We start from the raw sequence: 10,878 nt of genomic DNA, 5'->3' as shown, positions 1-10,878 counted from the left end.
ATACAGAGCACATAGAGGGCCTGTGTGTTACCCAGGGCACACGGAGCACCTGTGTTTCCATCCTGAGCAGACACATTGGTCCCAGCTCTGCACACGGAGCACCTGTGTTTCCATCCTGAGCAGACACATTGGTCCCAGCTCTCAGTCTGCTTTCCAAGGTGGAATCCGTTTCCCCAAAGCAGTGCTTGCTGTTTTTAGGCTGGTTTGGTGGCTGTGCCCTGGAAGCACCATGTGCTTCTGAGCAAAGCAGCTTCTCTGTCCCCTTGACAAGCTCTGGGTGTCCAGCCTTTTGAGTAGGGAGGGGCCAGCCTTTGTAATGCCCTCGTAAGTCACAGTTTTGCATCCCCTTTTTGGAGACCAGAACCAAGCCAGACCCTCTGCCATCTCATTCCGACTCACACCAACTCTGTAGTACTGATTAGAAGGGTCACACCTTGACCTTGCTCCTGAGGATGGGCTGCTGGTTGAAACTCTGACCTTTTGGTTGGCAGCCCAATGCGTACCCACTTACCTGCCAGGATAAGACACGGATAGGGTGTGTGTACACCAGCCGCCTCCATATCAGCATGTTCTGCTCAATGCTGATTTGGGCATACTGGTTGAGTAAAATACTTTCCCTTCTGTGGTGTGGGGTAGGAGCCTGACAGGTCCCAGAACTGCCTCCGTGGCCTTGCCCCGACCTCTGTGTCTGGAAGTCTTACACATCCCTGAAGTGGAAACGCGCTTTTGGCCCCAGACTGAAGAGTTTCATTCTGCTGGGTGGTCTGAGCCCGACCTACACACACTGACTAGAATCGTCCTGACTGCTTGTGGGTGCTTGGGCTAGGGACTGGACCCAGCCTAGTCTGTGGTGGATTCCACCCAGACCTGCTTTGCTCTGGGTCACCCAGCACGTGGCATTCTCTTGGGTGCCTGCCTGCCCCCCACAGTGCTCCACAGGGTGACCTTTGCTTTACTTGGCCCTTATCTGTCCACGGCACTGCCCACTTCTGGCCACTCACCAGATGGCACACCTGGTGTCTGGCCAGTGTCACGAAGTGGCAGCTTCACATGGCTGTGAAAAGTCCCGTACTGGAGTCAGCCAGCTCACCAGCGTCCCCGGTGCCTGCTTCGTGCCTCAGCACGATGTGAGGGTTTGAACTTCGATTTCACGGGCTCAGGTGGGGTGATGACATATTGTGCCTGTGGTCCCTGACCCCAGCTCCCACCAGAGGACCCACTTGTAGGCAGGAGCGCAACTTGTGGACAACCAAGTGACAGTCCTTGTCCACCAGCATCCGGGCTCCAATCCTGCCTGGTCCCTGCTGGATACTGCTTTTAGGAGTGCCTCTGCAGCGGGCTCAGCTCCTGATGAAAGCTATCTGTTCTGCGACCAAAACTGTGCTGTGTTATAGAGACTCTGAGTGAAGCTTGGGGAGCCTTCACCTTGTCAGTCAGGTCCTGTTGGCCCCAGTACTTCGGGCATCAGTGCAGATGGTGGCTGCTACTTGAGATGGCCACGTGATCTTTTCTAACCCACGCTTTGTTTCTGAGACTCTCTAACAACTCCTTGTTTCTTGCTGGCTAGGTGCCAACATCTTCCTTACCTCGTCTGGACTAATCAAACTGGGAGATTTTGGGTGCTCAGTGAAGCTGAAGAACAACGCGCAGACCATGCCTGGCGAGGTGAACAGCACCCTGGGGACAGCAGGTAGGAACCACTGGACACAGCAGGACTAGGGACTGGACTCCCTTCAGTGCCGCTCCACCCCCGAGTCCTGAAAATGACCACTGCCTTAGACCCTGACAACAGCTGTTAACACTGGCAGTTAGTGACTCAGACTCATTGCCATGGAGTTGATTCTAACTCAGTCACCTCACAGGACAGAATGGAACTGCCCCAGAGGATTTCCAGGGCTGGTGATCTGTGTGGGAGCAGATAGCCTTATCTTTCTCCCGCCAAGCAGCTGCTGGGTTTGAACCCCTGATGTTACAGTTACCAGTCCAGTGTGTAACCCGCTGAAGCACCAGGAGCCCTTTACTGTTGTAAGAGGAAGGAAACGCCACCTTTCCTTTCCAGAACAATCTTTTTGTTTGCATTGGTTTATCGAACAATCCTAGTTGGAACGGAACGAAGGCTAGATGGTCATTTCATAATCGCCTTCGTAGGTCATATTTACATGAATATTTGCACCTTCAGTAATCATCTTTGAAAGGAGAACTCTGCCCCAGAATTCTGTGTCTGCTACTAAGTAGTGTGTGCTACTAAGTAGTGTGTTCGCAGTGTCTGCTACTAAGTAGTGTGTGGACCTTTTGCTGTCGTGTGATGCACGGGTCCTGTCCCGTCACACTAACTCCATGTCTGTGACTTACAGCCTACATGGCTCCTGAGGTCATCACCCGCGCCAAGGGGGAAGGACATGGGCGTGCTGCTGACATCTGGAGTCTTGGCTGCGTCGTCCTAGAGATGGTCACTGGGAAGGTGAGGCCCTGGGGCTGCCGCTGCCCTGCTCTGTAGAGAAAAGAGACACAGTAAGGGCACAGTAATGACAGACTGAGAAGCAGCTACTGAAACAGGTGTGTCAGCTAGAGAAGTTCTCTCAGAAGATATAAACAGCCTCACGCTTGCATTACATGGTGAAGAAGCAGTTACAGCCACCAAAAAAACCACAATCAGCTCGCCTCACTAATCACCAACATTGTCCATTTCAAAGGGAAATTTTAGTTTTTACTTAGCTTATAAGTGACGCTTTTAAGAACTAATGATGCAGTCATGGGAAAGTAGACATTACGAGTGGACTTTCAGATGGTGGAATTGCTCTGGAGGACAGGTTTTCGGGGTTAACTGGATCATTCCCAAGTTTTCTAAGTGTGCACCCTTAAACTAAGACGTGTCCACCTCTGGGAGTGTGTCTTTCGATGGCGACACCTCGAATGAGCCCTGGTACCCGTGTGTAAATGCTCACACGGGCACAAGTCAGCTCAACTATTTACAGCTGTACCAGGCTTCGAAAGGCACCCAGAGCACAGGCTCAGTAACTGTTGGCGGTGCTGTCACTCAGTGGTCCCATGTGGCAGAGCAGACTGTCCCCGAGGGTTTCCTGGGCTCTCTCTCAGAGCCATTGGGTGGGTTCGAACTGCTTTACCTCTTGGTTAGCAGCCACCACCAGGGCAGGGCTCCCTGCTGTTAGTATTAAAACAGGAAGATGGCCATGTATCAGAGAATCAGGTCCCACACCAGGGAACTCCCATGACAACAAGCAAACACTGCTCCCAGGCTCATAGTGCTCTGCAGACTGGATCCTGCCAGGACGCCACGTTGTACGCCAGCAGGTGCCACTGCTCAGTGCTGAGCCACATGGGGAGCGTGTGACAGGTCCTGCAGGATAACTGTCAAGTGTCACATGCTGTATGAGATTTGTCTTTCATACACTTTCATGCATTCCTTGTTCAATTTAGATGGTGATCACTTTAGAAAATGCTGCACTAGTACATCCCAGAGAGATGGGAACACAGCTGTTGTCAATGAGTTACCTGTTGTCTGTGACTACTGTCACACTACACTGGGAGAATGAAGAGTTGTGACAAAAGCCACCTGACCTGCAAAGCCAAAAGTTCTTCCTGTCTGGCCCTTGAGCACCCCCGCTGCACATCGCTATCGAGAAGCCTAAGAAGACAGTGCGTGTTTGCGTTGTCAATGGCCACGTAATAGTAAAACCTGATTTTTATCTGTCTTTTTAGAGGCCTTGGCATGAGTATGAACACAATTTTCAGATTATGTATAAAGTGGGGATGGGGCACAAGCCTCCCATCCCTGAAAAATTAAGCCCCGAGGGAAAGGACTTCCTCTCTCACTGCCTTGAAAGTGACCCGAAGGCGCGGTGGACGGCCAGCCAGCTCCTGGACCACGCGTTTGTCAAGGTCAGCCCATTCTTGGCTCTTGTCCTGTTCCCTGTTGGCCTTCTGAAGTGGAAGGATATGTTCTCTTCATTCATGAATGTTGAGTGACAGTCTTGTTTGGGCTGCCTTTGTTGTGAGGGACGTCCAGACAGTGAAAGGGCATTAAAAAGAGATAGTTTGCCCCTTGGGAAGGAGAGTCCGGAGCGTCGAGGCAGACTGGCTCAGCCTCTGCATTCGTCCAGCCCAGTGATTGTACCAGTCAGTGAGGAGACTCCATCTACTCAGATCCTGTTTCCACACTGTGAGCTGTCTGCGCTAGGAGTCGGGGGTCAGCCAGGCCAGGAGTGGGGCGAGAGAAAGCCAGAGCAAGGAAAAGCCGTGGACGGCACACAGTAGACCTTGATGGAGCAGCAGGGTGGGAAGTGGCTACAAAGGTCGGCAGGAGCCACACGCAGGGACTCCATGGGTGTGTTAGAAAGATTGTTCTGGAGGCCAGCCCAGGAGGGTAGGGCATGTGGAGAGGGGCTGTGACCGAGGGACCCAGAGGATCAGAATGGGAGCCTGGGAGGCATCGGGGTGGGGGGCGGGAGGCCGCAATTTCAGTCCACTGCCCTGTGGGTGGTGGGTTGTGATGAGCAGCTGGAGCACGAATGCCTTCCTCTCAGAAATAAGTTGTGACCAGTGTGGGGTGGCTCCCCGGGGTTCACGTGGCCATGGAAGGCGTGTGGGCCTAGCTCTGCTGGGGGCAGTGGGCTCGGGTGGCAGATTGGAGGGACACAAATGCTGCTGGGATGGATGGTTTGTAGAGGAGTTCCAGGGCAGTGGGGTGTGAGACGTTCATGAGCAGCCCGGGCACTTGCTACAGAACAATCTTGTCTCTTAGTTGCAAAGTATCTAAACATGTCCTGTGGCCCCCTGTATGCTTGTACATGTATGTTTTCTAGAAATGTGATCAGTAGTCACTTCATAGGCTTCGCTTCAGACCCGTGCCAGCCCCAGAGCTGTGGGGTGGGGGTGGGGGTGGGGGCAGATCCTGTGACTCGTGGGTCTTCTGTGCATGTCATGTGGGCTGAGCTCTCTCCCGCCTTTCCCACAGGTTTGCACAGACGAAGAATGAAGTGAGTCGTGTGTGTCCTCGGAACATGCTCTGAATCACTACTGTATGTAATATTTACATGAAGACTGTGCTGAGAAGCCGCGTGAGCCTTCCCCAGCTTCAGGACTGAAGGCTGCACAGGTGTCGCGCCCCTCCTGCTGCTCCTGTTTGTCCTTGGCACAGGGCCTCCTGAGTGAGGGTCCCCGCGAGGTCGAATCGAAGACGCTGCATGCTAAGTGCCATTACTACTGTACACGGACCGTCGCCTTGTCCTCTTCTCGAGGGGCGAGAACCCTAGTCTCACCATAGTGTTTTTTGACCTTCTTAGGCTCAAAAGAAGTGGTAGTGTTGTTGGGCGAACCTTCTGGACTTTATCGAGTGCACTGACTGTGAACCCTCCCTTCTTTGTCGTTGGCAAGCTTCAGATTATGCAAAAGGCCGATGAATGAAATTTAAGATAAAGGTTCTTTTTTCAATAAATGGTTTATTTTAGGAAAGCTCAGTGCTACTGTCTTTCCTTTGCCGTCAGCTAACGCGCCCACACCCGGGAAACCAGAGGTCTGTCATCCTCACTCCCGTGCGCCTGCGGCACGAAGGATGCCAGGCACGCCTGAAGACAGCACACCTGTCACCCATGCGCGCACGTGTTGGTGCTCAATTTGTGTTTTTTGTTGTTTTTTAGCTTTTGTGAATTGAGTGAAGGTTTACAGACATGAGTGTGAGTTTTACTTCAACAAATCATGCACTTTGTTTCACCTCAATGACTGCACAAAACAACAGGTCTCCTGCTTCCTCCCTGGGCTTCCTACTTCCATTCCACCCACCTTCCCGCCCCTTCTCAACTTTGTCCTTAATAAATGGTGCCCTTTGATCTTGAATGATTGACCATCCCATGGGGAGCAGACCTTACTAGTGTTGTTGTCCCCCCTGTGTACCTATCTCCTGCTGGGCTGAAAGTTGGGCCACCACGGTGAGTTCCTGCCCAGACCTGAGGGTGGTTGAAGTCCGTAGTTTCGGGTGTCTCCAGTCTCCTTCTGACCGGTAAACCTGATCTTTCTTTTTTTTTTTATAATTTTGAGTTTGTTACGCATTTTCTCCCACTCTATTCAGGACCTTCTAAAGTGGTCTCTTTCAGAGGAGGAGTTGGTAGTGGTAGTTGGATGCCATCCAGTTCTGCTCTCAGAGTCCTGGAGACTGATGCTCATGTGTCCTTCACTCTCATTGGCTCATTGATTCCAGGCATCTTCGATTCTCATCCCTCTTCTGTCTTCTGTACCTGGAGAGACCAGTGAGGGTGCTCATGAGCATGTCAGGTCTCAGACGCTCCTCACCAAAGGAGGCTGGCGAGCATTGTCTTTATGGACTATGTTACGCTAGTTGACCAGGGTGTCTTTGGGGCTCAATGTATGTTTACACAAAGATGTGTAGGTGTTAGGTAAATAGAGACATGCTGAATAAGCTCTTATTAAGAAGGCATCTTTTTCAGAATGAAAAAGTTGCAGCAGATAGCTTTGTAAAATTGTCCAAATGCCATGTTATAGATCCTGTCTCTTTATTATTATTATTATTACTGATTTATTTTTTTTTGCTGTTTTTCTCAAGATTGCCATTCTAAATATTGTTAGGAACTCATGGACTCCCTCCCTTCACAATAGATTTCTTTCTGTCCACCTCCCAGGTAGTGGTGTGGAGCCTTCATCTAAGAAACCAGTGTCCTCACAGTGTTGTGGTCACAGGAGGGCTTACAGAACCCCTAGAATTTTGTTGAAATGTTTTGACAGCTTTTTGGAGCTATCATTTGCATAATAGTTGTATAATTTAGTGAATTTGAGTATGTCTAGGGAGTTCTGCAACCGTGCCCACAGTCCAACCTTACAGCGTCACCATTGCCCCGAAAAGAAGCCGCATGTCCTCCTGCCATCACTTCTACCCACTGCCTTTGACAACCGCACTTTCTGTCTCTAAAGATTAGCCTTTTTTGGAACTCCCATGGAAATGTTGTTAGGTGCCATCGAGTTGGTATCGAGTTAGTGCTGCTTCATATTGATCCTATGCACAACAAAACGAAGCACTGGCTAGTCCTGTGCCAACCTCACAATCATTGCTATGCCTGAGCTCATTGCTGCTGCCACTGTGCCAATCTGTCTTGTTTGGGGGTCTTCCTCTTTTTCGCTGACCCTCCACTTTACCAAACATGATATCCTTCTCCAAGGACTGGTCTTCCTGATAGTATGTCTGAAGTTTAAGAGTCTCGCCATCCTGGATTCCAAGGAGCACTCTGGCTGCACATCTTCCAACACAGATCTGTTGGTTCTTTTGGCAGCCCATGGTATTTTTAATATTCTCCAACACCATAACTCAAAAGCATCAGTTCTTCTTTGGTCTTCCGTATTCACTGTCCAGCTTTTGCATGCATAAAACACTGTGTCTTGGGTCAGGCACACCTTAGTTCTCAAGCTGACATCTTTGCTCTTCAACATGTTCAAAAGATCTTGTGCAGCAAATTTGCCCACTGCAATATGTCATCTGATTCTTGGCTGCTGCTTCCCTGAGTGTTCATGGTTGATCCTAGAAAAATGAAGACGTTGACAATGTCAGTCTTTTCCCCCATTGATGTGGATGTTGTTTAGTTCATAGAAATAAGATCTTGCCTGTTTGACTGTCACTAAGTGACACAGTGAATAAGGAAGACCGTAGAAGAATTGATGCCTTTGAGTTGTGGTGTTGGAGGAGAATACTGAAAGTGCCATGGACTGCCAAAAGAACCAATAGATCTGTTTTGGAAGACATGCAGCCAGAGTGCTCCTTGGAGGCCAGGATGGCTAAGCTTCGTCTCTCATACTTTGGACATATTGTCAGGAGGGAACAGTCGATGGAGAAGGATGTCATGCTGGGTAAGATGGAAGGTCAGAGAAAAAGAGGAAGACCTCTAACGAGATGGATCAGCCAGGTGGCATCATTTGATGGTGTCAAGTGTGACAGCGGTAGTGAGGTTGACCCAGGATCAGACATTGTTTCGTTCTGCTGTGCATGGGGTCGCTATGAGTCGGTTCCGACTCGATGGCACCTGACAACAACAACAAGTGACACATGTGGTGCTTTACATCGTGCCTGGTGATTTCACTTAGTGTGATGTTTCTGAGGATCCTCCATTTTGTGGCATGTTTCAGTACTCCATTCCTTCGTTATGGCTGTGAATAATACTTACCACAGTTTCTTTACTGTTGGTTGATGGGCATTGATTTAACTTTTGGGTTTTATGAAAACTGCTCTGAACGTTTCCATGTAGTCTTTGTGTAGACACATGTTGTCATTAATCTCAGCATGGGATTGCTGAATCATATGGTGAATCCGTGCTCAGCATTTTAAGAAACCGCCAAACCATTTTTCAAACTAGTTATACCGTTTTACACCCTCACCAGCCATACCCGCGAGCTCCAGGTTCTCGATTCTCATCAGCACTTGTTCTTGGTTTTCTTTTTGACAATAGCCATTCTTTTATCTCTTGTGGTTTCCATTTGACTTTCCCTAATGTTGTCCTGGAGTCCTGGTGTGACACTCTGGGTTAGTGCACTGGACTGCAAAGGCAGTTTGAACTGCAAGGTCAGTGGTCCAGACTCACCAGCTTCTTCTTGGAAACTCTATGCAAGGTCCCTGTGAGTTAGAACCAGCTCAGTGGCACTTAACAACAACAACAATGATGTTGTCCTTCCACCACTCATCTGGCAGTTTGTCATACTGTGGTGGCTTGTGTGTTGCTGTGATGCTGTAAGCTATGCCACAGGTAATTTAAATACCAGCAGAGTCACCCACATTGGACAGGTTTCAGCTCAGTTTTCCACACAATGACAGACTAAGGAGAAGGAGAGACGACTGCTTCTGAATAGTCACTGGAAACCGTATGAATAGCAGTGGAACATTGTCAATACCAGAATACTGAATACTGAAACATGATGAAGACCACCAGAATATGGTGAGATATAGTGCTGGAAGATGAGCCCCTCAGGTTGGAAGACACTCAAAATACAAATGAGGAAGAACTGCCTCCTCAAAGTAGAGCTGACAGTGATGACATAAATAAAGCCTTCAGGACCTTCATTTGCTGATGGGGCATAACTCAAAATGCAGAGAAACTGCTGGAAACATCCATTCATAATTGGAACATGGAATGTATGAAGTATGAATCTAGGAAAGTTGGAAATTGTCAATATCGATATCTTAGGCGTTAGTGAGCTGAAATGGACTGGTATTGGCTATTGTGAATCTGACAATCACAAGGTTTACTGTACCGGAATGACAAATTGAAGAGGAATCGCATCGCATTCGTCATCAAAAAGAACATACCAAGATCTGTCTTGAAGTACAATGCTGCTTGTGATAGGATAATATCCATACTCCTACAAGAAGACCAGTTCATACCACTATTTTTCAAATTTTTGCACCAACCACTATAGCCAGTGATGATTAACTAGAAGAATTCTACCAACTTCTTCAGTCTGAAATTGGTCAAAGATGCAATCAAGATGTATTGATAATTACTGACGATTGGAATGAAAAGCTTGGAGACAAAGAGGAAGGACCAGTAGGGGGAAAATATGGTCCTGGTGCGAGAAATGGTAATGGAGATCACTTGGTAGACCTTTGCAAGACCAGTCAATTCTTCATTGCAAATATCTTTTGTAAACAATATGAAAGACAACTGTACACAAGGACCTCATCAGACGAAATAAACAGAAGTCAGATGAACTACCTCTGTAGAAAGAAATGGTGAGAAAGCTCTATATCATCAGCCAAAATAAGGACAAGGGCAGACTATGGAACGACCATCAGTTGCTCATATGCAAGTTCAGGCTGATTATAAAGACAAAACAAGTTCATGAGAGCCAAAATATGACCTTGAACGTATCCCACCTGAACTAGATCATCTGAAGAACAGATTTGATGAATTAGACACTAAAGGACAAAGACCGGAATTGTGGGATGACATCAAGAAAACCATACAGGAAGAAAGCAAAAGGTCATTAAGAAGACAAGAAAGAAGGAAAAGATCAAAATGGATGTCAGAAGAGACTCTTGAGACTTACTTTCCAGTGTAGAGATGCTAAAGCAAATGGAAGACATGAGGAGGTAAAAGAAATGAACAGAACAAAGGACCGCTTGAGAGTACAAGGACCTGGTAACCAGACGTCAAAAAGGAAGAACACCCTCAGCATTTCTCAGGATGAAAGACCTGAAGAAAAAAATCCAAGCCTTGACTTGAAATATGGAAGGATTCTATGAGTAAAATACTGAATGATGCAGAAAGCATCAAAAGAAGATGTAAGGAACACATGGTCACTGTACCAAAAAGATATGGTCAATGTTCAACTATTTCAAGAGGTAGCATATGATCAAGAGCCAACAGTACTGAAAGGAGAAGTTCAAGGTGCCCTGAAGGCGATGGCAAAGAACAAGGCTCTGGGAATTGATGAAATAGCTCTGGAAGTGCTCACTCGTCTATGCCAAGAAATATGGAGGACAGCTACCTGGCCAACTGATAGGAAGAATATAGTATTCGAGCTCATTCTAAACACAGGTGACCCAACAGAATGCGGGAATCATCAGACATCATCATTAATATCACATGCTGAAGATAACTCAAAAACGGCTGCAATCATACATTGACAGAATTGCAAGAGGTTCAAGTCAGATTCAGACAAGGATGTAGAATGAGGGATATTATTGTTAATGTCAGATGGATCTTGGCTGAAAGAAGAGACTACTAGAAAGATGTTTATCTGTCCTTTAGTGACCAGGCTTTCAAGTGTGTGGATCCTGACAAACTATGGATAACATTACAAAGAATGGGTATTCAGAACAACTTAATTGTGCTCATGAAGAACCTGTACATAGACCAAGAGGCA

General features: G+C 47.8%; 1 protein-coding gene across 1 annotated transcript in view; it reads right to left on the bottom strand.

The window, feature by feature from the left end:
- Positions 1-6,227: 6,227 nt before the first annotated feature.
- Positions 6,228-10,878, bottom strand: part of LOC102820758 (1-acyl-sn-glycerol-3-phosphate acyltransferase delta-like) — a 61,504-nt gene continuing 56,853 nt past the window's right edge. The window contains exon 4 of the mRNA XM_006877277.1: positions 6,228-6,251. Coding sequence (XP_006877339.1) covers positions 6,228-6,251 — 24 coding nt within the window. The remainder of the gene's footprint in view (positions 6,252-10,878) is intronic.

This window comes from Chrysochloris asiatica, unplaced genomic scaffold (assembly GCF_000296735.1).
Source record: "Chrysochloris asiatica unplaced genomic scaffold, ChrAsi1.0 scaffold00453, whole genome shotgun sequence".
Classification (NCBI taxonomy): Eukaryota; Metazoa; Chordata; class Mammalia; order Afrosoricida; family Chrysochloridae; genus Chrysochloris; species Chrysochloris asiatica.
The sequence above is the reverse complement of the archived record's forward strand: the minus strand, read 5'-3'. Positions and strand labels throughout refer to the sequence as shown.